Here is a 14,023-nt window from a genome sequence, read left to right as displayed (position 1 = left end):
AACGATATAATTGCGAGAAAAAGTATTGAAATGTTTTTTTTATCCTCCCATCTCGTAGGCTATTTATTCCCTTTAGGGTTTCCGTAGTACACTTAATTTGCTTTCCGAACACGGAACTGGGATGCGGCGGATTTCGGGAGAGGGGGTGGGGGTGGGAATCACGATGTCAGCTTAACATCGTGATGTCTGTCAGCAATCGGCGATGGACGATGGCATCGTCTATCGGCCCAACCCTATGTTAAACTTCCAAAGCCAAGTATGTATATGTCTGGTCTGCAAAGCAATTGCATTTCATTGTAAATCAGCTATACAGGCGTTAAAACTGAATGTTTAACATTATATTCACTGCATACATATACTTCGTAGACATCCTTAATCTCTAATAACTCCATTCTGCTGTCTGTTGTTGGTGTTTCTTTGTCTGAATATGGCACTTATCACATGCTGTGTGGTATCGGCATTTGATATCGGGGCATTTTAATGAGTACAGGAGCTCAGTAGCGGGCCCGGTGCATCCCTAATTTTAAGTCAATGCAAAATGTGAGATCCATGGTGTAATATTTCTTGAGTGAAATGAGACATTTAAAAAAAATAAATAAAAGTATGCCAGGACCTGATTTTTACTCGTATAATGGTCCACAGCCATACAATTATGAGCCTGCTATTGGCGCTTTTCCACTGCACTTTTGGGGGGTTTTCCACTGGGTACAGTACCTGGTACTTTTTTTAGTACCACCTCGGTTGAGGTTCCAAGTGAACCGTACCGTTACCAACAGGGTTTGAAATTAACACCCGCCAACCGCGGGTAAAAATCAGCTGTGGCGGGTAACGCTGTCAAATCACTAGCCAATTTGGCGGGTTACTTTTCGTAAATTATGTTTACTAATTAATTTCTTGAGGAAGTTCATGTAAGCCAAATCTACACAGATTTAGTGTAAATACTGAACTCTAAAGCGGTACTGAACTGCAGTGGAAACGCAAACCGAGCCGAGCCGTACTGTACTGAGCCGTGCCGAGTCGTACCACGCAGTGGAAAAGCGCCATAAGTGGCCAGGAGAGCAGGGGCAGTCCAGGATTATTCTTCTAATAATAATTAAAGGGGTCATATGACGTGATTATATGTTTTCCTTTCTCTTTGGAGTGTTACAAGCTGTATTCCGTAAAGTCGCAAAGATTAAAGTCTCAAAGCCAAAGAGATATTCTTTCTAAGAGTTAAGACTCAACCACGCCTACCTAAAACGCCTCTTTCAAACACATCCCCACGAATCTACGTCACTGTGTTGGAAGATTTGCATAACACTGCCCAAATGTATATGCAAAGAAAGAAGGCGTAACTTTTATTCTCGCTGTAGTATTGTCGCCATCGCCGCCATGTCGTGGAGTCGCTATGTTTCCAAATATGGTAAGGGGCATAACATTTCTGTCACACACTTGAGGTATTCGGCCAATCACAACACACTGGATAGCTGACCAACCAGAGCACACCGTGCTTTTTAGAACAATGAGCTTTGTAAAAATCGACGCGATTCAGAAAGGCAGTGCAGAGAGGAACAACAATAATGTACGGTATGTGGAAAATAATGTGTTTTTTGTACCTTAAACTGCATAAACACATTGGATTACACCAAACACAGAAAATAATGTTATTTTTAGCATCGTCATAGTATCCGTGCCATTGATCCTGGTGACCACAAACTCGACTATGAATTAACTTTGCTAAGAGGTCTTTGTGTCCACGCAAAGAGAGAGAATCACTATTCATCCCTTTTACTTCACAATAATAAAAAAAATATATATATACGATTCTCTCTCATAAAAGGCTCATAATTGTATGGCTGTGGTCCATCATACACGTTTGAATAAACAATTACAATTTCCTTAGCATCTGAACTGCCATTGCGATCCATTGTTTTCCTATTGTTTAAATTGACCACGCTCCCTCCCGTTACGTCACTTTCGTTTTGCTGTTTTTCAGATGCGGAAGTAAAACTTTCTTACAAACGACTCCAGAATTTTTCTTACACAAACGAATTGGTTCGCTTCAGAAGGCCTTTATTAACCCCCTGGAGCAGTGTCGACTACTTTTTATGATGGATGGATGCACTCTACTGGACTTCAAAATCTCAACATCTCTCTGCCATTATACAGCTTGGAACAGCCAGGACATTTTTTTATAACTCCAATTGTATTCGTCTGAAAGAAGAAAGTCACATACACCTACGATGGCTTGAGGGAGAGGGCAATCTTGGGGCAATTTAAATTTTTGGGTCAACTATCCCTTTAATGACTAAATAGAATGAGCAGGCCACATTCAAACTAAACAATGTTCACAGTATGTTAACCAAGACCATCTTGACTATGCGAACATCCACCACTCCACACTAACCAACCTTCATAACTGGTGGAATCTACCTGTGTGTGGATGACGTATTGAGTGATCTGTTCCTCTGTGATGGGGATGTGCTCCAGTATCACTTGCAGCCTCATGGTCATCATACTGGTTAACCAGTTCACCAGGCTAGGGTTGACCTCAGCTGACATTGTCCTCTAATAGAGAGGCGACAAGTAAATTCACGTTAGGGATTCATTGAGTGTACTTGAACATACATATACTTTCCTAACAAAAAAGATGAGTACATTTTATTTGTTAAAAATATGTACATTTAATTTTACATTACATTTTAATAACTATTTTAATATCCCCTAACATTTTCAGGTTTTCCATGACCGTGAAATCCTGTGTTGATGTGTCTAACCCCTAACACCTTTATCATTAATTGCTAAGTTTCCTTCATCAACGCAAGCCCCCACCAACATGGAAATGTCTCCTCCGCAATTTTATTTACAGTGAGTAGGTGTAGGATGAACAATAAAAGAATAACCAAGACGAAAAGGGTTGTAGGAGTCAGATGTCAGTTGTTTTGGGTACTAACAATGCGGTGGTTGATGACGGCAGTAAGGGCACTTTGTTCTCCGTTTAGACAGTAGAGGTTGAGTGCAAGACACTCAAAGAGAGCACGGTTACACAGCTGCAGGAGCCGAGGTCCAAACGTTTGATCTGAAGGAAAAAAAACACATTTAATGTGGTTCAAACATTGGATCTGAAGAAACAAAACACACATTTAATGTATTTCATGTTTTTGTGTTTGTGTGGAAATTTAGTTTCTGCATTCCTACAGAGCCCTTGGACATGATAAAAGAATGAAACTGCAAGCTAATAATAAGCTAATATTTGGTGAATGCATGTTGAGTTTATCAATCTAAATAGAGACTGATCTCATGACACTTCTTGTCTAGACATACCGGTGCAATGCAGAATGTGGGTGGCAATGCCTACAAGTTGTTGTCTGAGAAAAGCCCGGTTCGTCTGGGTGATATCTACCCCATCTCGGACTGCGACGGATGACTAGATGGGATGGACAGGAAGCATACACCTCAAATTTGCATCAGTTCCATTGAGTGGAAAGCTTGTTTTCATTTTCTTTAAGCTAAGCAACATCATCTTTGGCATGCTTTGACTTCGTATCATATAAAATCATATACTGTGTTTGCAGTAATTCACTAATAATGGAAGTCTAGGCACAACACATTCCTGAGTTTAAAATTCAGCTTGTATTTTCTTAACTGCCCCATACAAATGTGTTATTCAACATAACCTTGAAAGCAGTTACTATAACTGCTTTTTATTTTAAAATATTCAAAATGTAATTTATTCCCGTGATGTCAAAGCTGAATTTTGAGCAGCCATTATTCCAGTCTTGAAGTGTCACATGATCCTTCAGAAATCATTCTAATATGCTGATTTGGTGATCAAGAAGCATTTCTTCAAATGCTGAAAACAATATTTTGTGGAAATAAAAAATATTTTGTAACATTATAGAAGTCTTTACTGTTATTTTTGATCAATTTAATGCAACCTTGTTGAATTAATTTCTTTCTAAAAAAATAAATATAGCTTGTATATAGTGTATAGATGTCCACTTTACATTTACAGTACTTGTTACAAACTGAGAGATCAGTGGAATTTATTTTGTGTAGTAATTGCCAGTGTCACAGAGCTTTTCATAGTTAGTTTTCAAAGAGTCAAGAAAGAATCCAGGGATTCTTACAAAACTTTCTGTGATGTACTCCTCAAGTTCAGCAATTAAGTCATCAGCAGCTGCCTATAAAAACAGAAAGAAAAAATAAGACATGAAAAGAGAAACAGAAAATAGGGAAAACTGAAGAATCAGACCAGGGAAAACAAAAACAGTGTACAGGAGAGGACAAATATGCAGAATCAAACAACTGCATAAACTCCTCAGAAACTTAAGTGTAAAGTAAGAAATGGGATGTGATACAAGATTGTTTACAAATAGTTTCAAATAATGATGTGTGTACATTCCTTGACTGCTGTCAGTGATAACATCCTGTATGTCGCATTCAATTACAAAAATATTCAATTACGCTTTATCACATTTACATTAATCTGTGTGTTTATGTTGAAGTTGTATTATCCTGTCAGGGTTAGTAACTTGTAAAAACAGACAAGGCAAATGGCAAATCACTTTCAAAGCAACCAAACTACAGTGACTTCCTGTTTTGAATTTCAGTGTAGTCAAAGCAAAACCATGGGATATTCAAGATATTTAGGGCACTCCAACACAGTTGTTATGCTTTTTGGAGGTCATTGTAAATATTTTAGACTGCAGTCACATTTTAGATGTTTCCCTTATGTAACGAACCCATTACATGACCTGTTGAGTCTAACCAGGTGTATTTGATTAGGGAGGCATACAATACCCCCAGTTTTTGGGGGTATTCCAGGACCAGCATTAAGAATCGGGGCACTTGACACTGCTAAAGACAACTTACAATGATGTTGGCCTCCGTGGGTTCACGGCCTTGCAGGAAATGCTCAGTGAAGAACTGAGCGAGTTGGGGCTGGATACGACCAAGTGGCTGGTGTTGCCCATGGAGCAACAACACCATGTCCACCATGGAGAAGTTCTGACAGACCAAAGCCAGTAGATCACCGAAGAAACCTAAACACATACACATGTTCTTTAGTTTTCCTCATTCTGCTTGGATAAAAAAAAGAAATGAACTAAGGAAATGCATTAACCCCAAAGAGCTCACCCATAGCATCTCCAGTACCAGGGGTGAAGATGTTACTAGTTTGGGAGAGCCTCTGGATGAACTGTGCGATGCTCTCGGTTTCGTTTTGAGGGGTTCCCAGAGAGCCCATCATGGTGGACAGGACACCCTGCACTATCCCAGTGAAGAGCTCAGGGTTCAGACCTTCACCGGCTGTGGCGGCCCCAGGAGCACTGGCTGCGTTTGGTGTGGCAGTGGGAGCAGTAGGGGTCGAGGTGGGAGGCTGTCCCGCAGGAGGCTGAGAGAAAAGTGTTTGGGAAGCCTGATGACAGAGATGCATAAAACTGTCTTATACACACTAGCATGCATTACAAAAACCAGTGAGAAAAAGGCAGAAATCTAGTGTTCTGGCAAGTGAACAGGAGCTGTAGAGATCCAAAATGGGGGAAAAGCCTCAGGATATGTTGCTCAAGATAAATGGATTCATATAAGTTTGTCATGGTATCTATGGCATCAATGTTTGAAAATGATGATGAGTATTGTAATAATAAAATCTGGAAAAAAGTCTATATAGCCAAAGGAGACTATTCACCTGCATGAAGTCTGTGACCCCCTGGATGAAGGTAGGGACCCCAGGCATGGTGACTGTTATAGAAGGGCCCTGGCCGCCTGTGGCAACAGCTCCTCCCAGTAGAGACCCCAACAACTGCTCAAGGTTTCCCCCTAAAGGATTCTCCTGAGGAGGTGGCGGTGCAGATCCAGGTTGAGGAGTGCTGGTATTGGTACCATTAGACTGTGTGGACCCAGAGCCACTTGTGGTGGTCGTGGTGGTGGATGGAGTGCTTGTAGAAGTGGACGTGGAGAAGGTGAACGTTTGTGAGGAGGAAGTGGTGGTTTGACTGGCTGTGGATACATAGAACAGTAAAATATATTATACTATGCCCTAATAAAGAGGCATTTTACATCAGTATTACATAAAACATTTTCAGTCTTAAGAGAATATCAGGTACATCAAGAGGACTATGATCTCATTTGAGCTGATCCACTTGTCAGTTATCAAATAAAATACTCAGAACTCATTATATGTTATTGAATTTAAACTAAGCAGTGTATGTATTATTATAAATTCAAGTTTTTTATGCAACTGTACCCATTTGCCCTGCAGCCCCTGACAAAAGCTGGCTGACCAGTCCACCAACCATCTGATTCAGAGCAGCAGGAGGGAAGTGTCCAGCCTGAGAGGAACCACACACATCCGTATAAAACCAACACACAATGAACAAGTCTGAGCTAGGACTTCTATAAAAATTGAAAATAATGCATGACTGCTTCTGAATTTAGCAAACTGCAACTTCTGGTGCAGCACATTGCAGGCTTACAGGAACTCATTACAAAAATATGACAGAAACTACTACCACAGTTTGCAATGGGAGAATACAATAGCGGAATCTTTCAATGGAGATTTTAGCGGAAATATGTAGGCTTGGCATCATATAGAGTTCATTAAAAACTGTAATCAAAACCACTTCAAAATTCAATTCATAATACATTGATTCATGTGGTGGAACACATTCATTCCTGTCTAGAATTTACACCTCTATATTCCGGAAATATCATGGGAATTTCATTCACCTGTCCCGGCTGTTGGCCCATCATCGGTGGCACAGCTGCTCTGAGGTTAATAGTGGCCCCCCTTGTGGTAAAAGTAGGGCTGGCCATCCTGTGAGTAAAGGAGGGTCTGGTGAAAACCACTCTGGCCTGAGGTGGGTAGGGGGGCACGGGGGCTGGATTGGAGCCAGAGCCAACGTTTGCTGCAGGTGGTGTGGTCTGTTGCCCCTGCTGGCCAGTAGAGGCAGCGTTTGCCATGACCATGGCTTGCTGAGTGACTTGATGCACAATGGCTTGCATGAATTCTGGATGTAGACCTGGAATCTGAACAGTAGGGGGGGCACCTGCAACATGCAAACATGTGCATTACATATGGTGCAGATGCGGATCACACAAAATCTGAACATGTTATTATCATCATGTATATAAATATAACTGTATTCTTTTTAAAGACAATTTAAAGACTAACCAGGCTGTCCAGTGCCAGCAGCATTCTGTTGTCCATTTGCCTGTGCAGCACTGCCAGAATCTGAAACATTAAACAATTCATTTAAATTCAAGTAAGGAAAAAATGGTTACACCACTTACACACACATACAAAAGAAACCCACCATCAATGTTCATCTGCATCATCACTACAGGCTCCATGGTTTGATGACTGATCCGGATGACTCTGGGCCCTGGCTGTGCGCTCTGCTGATTGGCTGGACCAGGCTGAGCGGCAGGCGTTGGTCCCTGGCCTTGCTGATCTGATTGGCCAGTAGACTGAGGTTGATCATCAGCTACTGGTCTGCCATTGGCTGACATAGTCACAGTAGTTCCAAGATTCAACTGCAGAATGTTAAAAGTTAATTGACATGTTTTAATTAGGCCTACTTCAACAAATTACCATTATAGACCTTGTGTCTCAGTATTTCCGGTAACTCTGGAAAATGTACTTCTACCAAAAACACCTCAGTACTCATCTATGAAGTGCTCTACAAAACTTTCACTTTCAGGGTTATGCAGTACATGTTTCCCACTGCACGAGTCTCACAGACCACATCCTTACCTGCACTGGTAGGTGATGCACGCCCGCTGGAGTCAGCACAGAGGAGGTGTAGTGAGACATGGGGCGGATAACGTGCAGGTGTCGAGGAGGGTTGCTCAGGAGGTTACAACGTAAGTCGCTCAGGGCGACCAGGGCGTTTCCCAAGAGACGAAGGGCCTCCCCCACGAGGTTGAGAATGCGTTGGTCCTCATCCCTCTCTTGGGTCTGTTGTTCAAAAAGAAAAAAACAACAGATATAAATATTTAACCTATTCACTGAAATGATGCACAAACACCAATTAATCAACCTACTGTCATATTCTGAATTGAGGAATTAATTCTAAGCTACAGGATCTAAGCTGTTAATGCAGTACCGTGTGAAACAACAAATCACTAAATATTGATATATGACTGCATCGCTAATCAAATTTTTACATCTCATTTTTCATTGCCTACTGAAAATGTGAAAAGACGTATTTTTATATTATGCTGGCTGAATGACTTATCGTGGCCTCACTTCCAAAATTCATTTTCATTCACATCAAAGTAATTACGGCGCCTGAGCTCTACATAGAGGAAAACATTTATGATGAGTGGGCTTCTTACATTGTTGTTGTAGTCTGCAGTTGTGGCTGCCTCTAGAATGAGGTGAGCTCTCTGAATGAAGGGCTGGAGTCTCTCCTCGACTCTCCTCAGCTCCGTTAACATCTCCACCATCTCAGCTGGGCTTGGGTGGCTGATGGAAAGGCAGCAACAGGATTATCATAAATCAATGTTTCTATATGCAATTTGCATTAAACATTGAACATCAGGGCATCACTTTAATACACTTATAGCGGAGGAAAACAAAGGCTTACACAAAGTGCTACTCGGTTTATAGATTACTGTGTAAGAGCAAGTGAAGTAGAGTATGGTTAAGTATATAGTGAATAAATTTAACAAAACAGGCTCTGCTTAGTCAACAAAACAAGGTAGCTTACACTAAACATAACCTTTAGTTTGACACTTCAAAAGCAAGTCACTAGTGGTAAGAATGGTGGTTTGTCTGACTTTTAAAACTGAGTAGGATACAGGAGTAGTGGGAGCTTCGCTTTTCAGTGGCTAAGCAGACACATCCTATTACAGCTAAACTCCCACTGATGGTTCGCATCTGCGCTGATTAACTGCACATGAAACCAAGAAAATGTGACTCATCATCTGTGTGCAGTGTTATTCTATGTATTATATTATATCAACTAAAAAAAAATTGAGGATCCTGCACTCTTTTCAATCCACATGTAACATGATTTCAGGTCATAAATTCTTCCAAAAAGAGTAAAAAAACTCAATACTAGTAATTAATTTGCTGTGTATACAAAAAAGGATTACATGGCGAGATGCTATCAATATTCTTTTATTGTTACAAAATGCAAAAAATGTGCAAACTAAAGTGCTCAATGCATTTAAAATCTACAACAAATGTTTCAGTCACGCAGGACCTTCCCCTTTTTTTTGGATACACACAGCAAATGAATTTCAAGCATTGTATCATCTACTCTGGTTTTTGAAAACCACACTGATCACATGCTTTGGAGTCAATGTCTCAAATGGACAATAAAATCATTGTTTTACTAAGGGAGGAAACATGAACAGAGACTTTTATGGAATTTGAGGTTACTTAAAAAAAACTTGTTCAAGGATATTGCATAGTTATTTAAGAGTAAGCTAGCTTATAATAACTTACCATGCATAATAGTATATTTATATTACCATTCAAAAGTATGGGGTCAGTACAATTTTTTTTTATTAATACTTTTATTCAGCATTGTCATGTTATTACAAAAACATTATTTCAAATGAATGCTGTTCTTTTGTATATTCTATTCATTAAAAAAAATCCTAAAACTGTTTTCAAAATTGATAATAATAAGAAATGTTTCTTGAGCACCAAATCAGCATATTAGAATGATTTCTGAAAGATCATGTGACACTGAAGACTGAAGTAATGGCTGCTGAAAATTCAGCTTTGCATCACAGGAATAAATTGCATGTTAAAATATATTCAAGTAGAAAACAGTTTTTAAATTGTAATAATATTTCACAGTATTACTGTTTTCAGAGTCTTTGTGTTTGATTAAATGCAACCTTTATGAGCATAAGAGACTTCTTCAAAACTATTTAAAAAAAATATTTGTGACCCCAAACTTTCAGATTGTAGTGTAGATATAATTGTTTTATATAAATTGTTTACTAAATAGAATTATATACAGCAAGATGTTAGTTTCCTATTAGTGAGGTTAATCAAGGCGGCAAACCTACATTTCTTAACCTGATGTCTAATGTCAACAATCTCTAAGGTAGACTGAACTGAATTCATGCCTACTCCTTCAACAGCAAACCTCAATCTCCCAGTTTTAAGAACTCTCTCTGTTTCACCTCACGTTGTAGGCGGTTGATTTTAAAGTGTCTGTACATTTCCCACAAATTTCATTATGGGGCCAAACCAAAAGGTAAAATTAGACAAAAGAAACATTGTTGTCAGGTGTTTATGAAACTTAAAGACAGAAACTCACAATTCTTTTCCAATTTGTTAGTCATTCCTTCAGAAAGAAACAGAATCTATCTTTCTATCTTTTATCTATCTTTTCTATGTGGCAATTCACTGGTGATTCAAATAGATTTAGCAAATTTGGTACACAGTCATAGTTTAAGAAACATTAAAGATTTAACCCCCCAAAAAAATTTGTACATTTCCTTTTTTCATGTGGATTTTCTTATTGAATTATCATAGAGGTAAGACCAGATAAATATTGTCACATGTATCATAATTACCAGGCTGTAATTCTCCCAATAACATATTTTAGAAACCACCAGATTTTCTACTCACAATACCAAAGCCTTAACATGGTAAGAGGAAGAAGTTTACCAGATTTAGAGTAAATCAACAATAAACTGTTCAAGTGGACATTCCTTGACCTATTAAAAAACACACCCCCAAAATGTCCCACTGTGTTTAAATAACTTATTAACAAGAATAAATAATGACTAAAATAGTGACAGAGTGACATTATAACTGCTGTATGCAAGATGGTTATTCCTTTAACTTCTTGGCTTACATTTTTGACTCATAACTTCCATTAACTTCAATTTAATTAAAAGCATGTTTCGATAGGAGCAAAAAATGCTTAGCAAAACAAAACCGTTTAAGGAACAGTTAATCCAAAAATGAATATTTCGTCACATACTCATGCTCATATTAATAAATCAGGATTTATTATATTATTAAGCAAATAATTCAATTATAATTATGACTGAACTGGTCCTACCTGAGGCCTGCTGGAGGGGGTGGAGTACCCTCAGTCTGGGTGGATGAGGAAGAGGATGGTGGGGTACTGGACGGAGGAGGAGAAGTGTCCATGGGCTGTACAGTAGGAGATGTAGTGGAAGTGGCGGAGGTGGGTGGAGGTGCAGAGTCCTCCTGAGATGCTGAGCCATCCTCGGGCTGCCCCTACGAAAGAAGGCAGAGATGAGGGAATAATCAAACAATCAATAAGCAATGCACATGCACATTTATTTCTTCCTGATTCCACAGTATGCAATAAGCCAAGCAAGGTAATTCTCAGGAATATAGCTTACCTCCAGTCTCTGGATCACAGCATTGGTGTCTCTCAGCAAGTTCTCAGCCAATAACAGCCGCAGTCTGGGCTCACTTTGTAATGACTGGTCCAAATCTATCTGAACATTCACAGAGCCATTGGTCTGGAAGAAAGAATTATATGGCATTATTGTTTTTCAGTAAATTAGTTGTGTGTGTGTGTGTGTGTGTGTGTGTGTATATATATTTTTTTTTTTTTTTTTTTTTTATAAAGCACATTTTAAAACAACCAAGAGGTTGACCAACAAACACATACAGTATATATGCTTATGCTAGCCACGGCTGGCTGTTTTTTTAATAAATATATTAATATTTAACATGTTGTTGACTGTGATAGCAGATAGCAAATAGCAAAGCTGAATTACTCCAGTCTTCAGTCACATGATCCTTCAGAAATCATTCTAATATGCTAATTCTGTGTTAAAGAAACATTTCTTAAGCTTTGCTGCTTAATAGTTTTGTGGAAACTGTGATGCATTTATTTTTTCAGGAATATCTGATGAACACAAAATTCAAAAGAGCAACATTCTATCTATAATTTTTTTTAGCATTCTAAATGTTTTACCCTTATTTTTGATCAACTTAATGCATCCTTGTTGAATAGGAGTATGAATTTATTTATTTTTGCATGCAATTTCCACAACAACAAAAGGCCTCTCTTTAGTTCACAATGGTCCTCACCCCCGTGCTGGTACTGACACGTGGATTTCTCGCACTCTCTCCCAGGCCTGTCATCATCTGCTGAATGGACATCTGAGGAATAAGAATACATTAAGCAAAAAGAACAAAAATCTAATAATACAAGTGATACTGAGTATAAAAAAGATTCTACCTGAATTTGCTGAGGGTCCATAATGTTAACCGGAACATTAAAAGTACCCAGCATAACATAGCTGTTGGCATTGCGGTCATGCGTAGGCCCAAGAGGGGTCCCTTGAGAGCTACTGGTTGAGTTTGGGTTCTGATTTCCTCCCTGTGTTGCCCCAGAGGGCCCTGGTACGCCACCCGAGCCGGAGCCCTGTTGGGTGGTCTGCGGTGGGGCCCGCTCTACCAGGTGAATTACTTTTCCTTCCACGTCTAGACAGAGATGGATGAACAGGGACAAGTACAGAAGAGTCACAAGACTGCAAAGGGAACATTATTCAAAAGCACATGCTGAGTTGACCAAAAAAAAAAGTGTAGTTTCACTTTACAATTCGACAAAATTTGCTTTATATGGAATCGTATTCACACAAGGTCAAAAATGGAGTTCCCTCGAAGGATTTGGAAACTGCTGTTTTTATGCAAATCAACTCACTGTACTCTGTTAGGGTTTTCTCATCCTGAAGTACTCTGCCCTGATAAATGAGTCGTTGTTTGTCAACAGGAATTCCAACGGAGGGTGATATGTGCTCCTTGAACTCTTTCACGGTCATCTAAGAAGCGAAACGAGAAGCTGTCAAATTCAAAAGACAATTGGCAGACAGTGGACTTCTGTCTTTATCCGCAGTCACAAGACATGTTCTTCACCTTAAATTGTGGTTAAATGCAGAATGCCAAGTCATCATTATAAAAGATATGTAACAATGAGAATAATACGAAAAATCCAGCTTACCTGTGCCTGAACTGTGTAACTCCTGCTCTGGGAGTCCAGGGTTTTCACAGTCACCTCTATGTTATTGTTTGAATGTTCTTCCATACTGTCTGTATTATGCTAGAAAACAATGATAACCAGACAGAAAGTTAAAAAAAGAACCTGCTGTCAACCTCTGAACATGTAAAATCCTATAACAAACTACATCACAGCGAAGGAAAAGTGTTACATTACACACAGGCCACAACTGATACCCAGCTGTCACGCACACCCCACCTTTCCAGAAGTTTCTTGATTTACTAGAAGCATATTCTAGAAACATAGGCTTTTAGACATTGAAAGCTATTTAACTGTAAATACAGCCTACTGAAACAGTCTAGAACACCTGCTACAAACAACCTGCTAACAGTCACTTGCTGCTAAATGTCCATCAAACAAACAAGCGTTTATATAGTGTTTTTAAGATAACACATGTCCATTTATTAAAAATACATTACGTCTTCACGCATTTCGGCTGATTGTCACTGATAAACTAAACAACAAATAGAAATAAACCGACAATTTAAAGTAAACTCGAGCTGTGCGACCATGTTAGCTCTCCTATGTTTGTCCTACCTCGAGACGCGGTTATTCCTGGTTGAAATTCGTTGTTTTGCATATACACTATGCTTTCTGAGTTTACTAACAGTATGGCTGTAATTTGTGCTTGTTTGTATAAAACCGACTAGTTAATACATCGATGTAGCGAAGCTAACAGCATCGCGCTATCATGCTAGCCGGTGTTGCGCGACAAGCTCAAGGAAGTATACGGTGACGTCACGGCGTTCTCGTAAACACTGTAAAGAAGTTCTTTTGTAAAGAACTGTACGTTTAAAATTTATAAATTATTAATTTGGCATGCGTGTTATTAATTAGTTAAATATTAAAAGTAATAATAATACATCTTAATGGAAAAATAAAATAGCATTTTTACACTGGTTGTTAACACAAACAGGCCTAGAGCTAGACTGTGCTATCATGAGATTTAGCTATTGAAACACAAAAGTCTTAATGGATTTCACATTTCTTATATGTTTAGTTTGCCTTTGGTTATGCATAAATAA

General features: G+C 39.0%; 1 protein-coding gene across 3 annotated transcripts in view; it reads right to left on the bottom strand.

Annotated features, from left to right (window-relative positions):
* The window catches only part of LOC107752210 (large proline-rich protein BAG6-like), a 16,879-nt gene extending 3,150 nt beyond the window's left edge, over positions 1–13,729 (bottom strand). The window contains exons 1-20 of one of the 3 annotated variants that reach the window (XM_016568131.1): positions 13,536–13,729; positions 12,942–13,058; positions 12,645–12,762; positions 12,180–12,424; positions 12,029–12,100; positions 11,329–11,451; positions 11,019–11,200; positions 8,320–8,449; positions 7,736–7,939; positions 7,296–7,515; positions 7,154–7,213; positions 6,709–7,028; positions 6,227–6,311; positions 5,669–5,979; positions 5,119–5,398; positions 4,855–5,024; positions 4,110–4,163; positions 3,304–3,406; positions 2,934–3,058; positions 2,413–2,547 (exon numbers count right to left, since the gene is read on the bottom strand). In XM_016568131.1, the coding sequence (XP_016423617.1) occupies positions 2,413–2,547; positions 2,934–3,058; positions 3,304–3,406; positions 4,110–4,163; positions 4,855–5,024; positions 5,119–5,398; positions 5,669–5,979; positions 6,227–6,311; positions 6,709–7,028; positions 7,154–7,213; positions 7,296–7,515; positions 7,736–7,939; positions 8,320–8,449; positions 11,019–11,200; positions 11,329–11,451; positions 12,029–12,100; positions 12,180–12,424; positions 12,645–12,762; positions 12,942–13,025 (3,021 nt within the window). In that variant the 5' untranslated portion in view covers positions 13,026–13,058; positions 13,536–13,729. Of the gene's footprint in view, positions 1–2,412; positions 2,548–2,933; positions 3,059–3,303; positions 3,407–4,109; positions 4,164–4,854; positions 5,025–5,118; positions 5,399–5,668; positions 5,980–6,226; positions 6,312–6,708; positions 7,029–7,153; positions 7,214–7,295; positions 7,516–7,735; positions 7,940–8,319; positions 8,450–11,018; positions 11,201–11,328; positions 11,452–12,028; positions 12,101–12,179; positions 12,425–12,644; positions 12,763–12,941; positions 13,059–13,158; positions 13,401–13,535 lie in introns of those variants that run through there. The other 2 variants (XM_016568122.1, XM_016568114.1) reach the window with 2 other exon arrangements.
* Positions 13,730–14,023: the final 294 nt, after the last annotated feature.

This window comes from Sinocyclocheilus rhinocerous, unplaced genomic scaffold (assembly GCF_001515625.1).
Source record: "Sinocyclocheilus rhinocerous isolate Xijiao unplaced genomic scaffold, SAMN03320098_v1.1 scaffold1965, whole genome shotgun sequence".
Classification (NCBI taxonomy): Eukaryota; Metazoa; Chordata; class Actinopteri; order Cypriniformes; family Cyprinidae; genus Sinocyclocheilus; species Sinocyclocheilus rhinocerous.
Note: the sequence above shows the minus strand (reverse complement) of the source record. Positions and strands in the feature narration are given on the sequence as shown.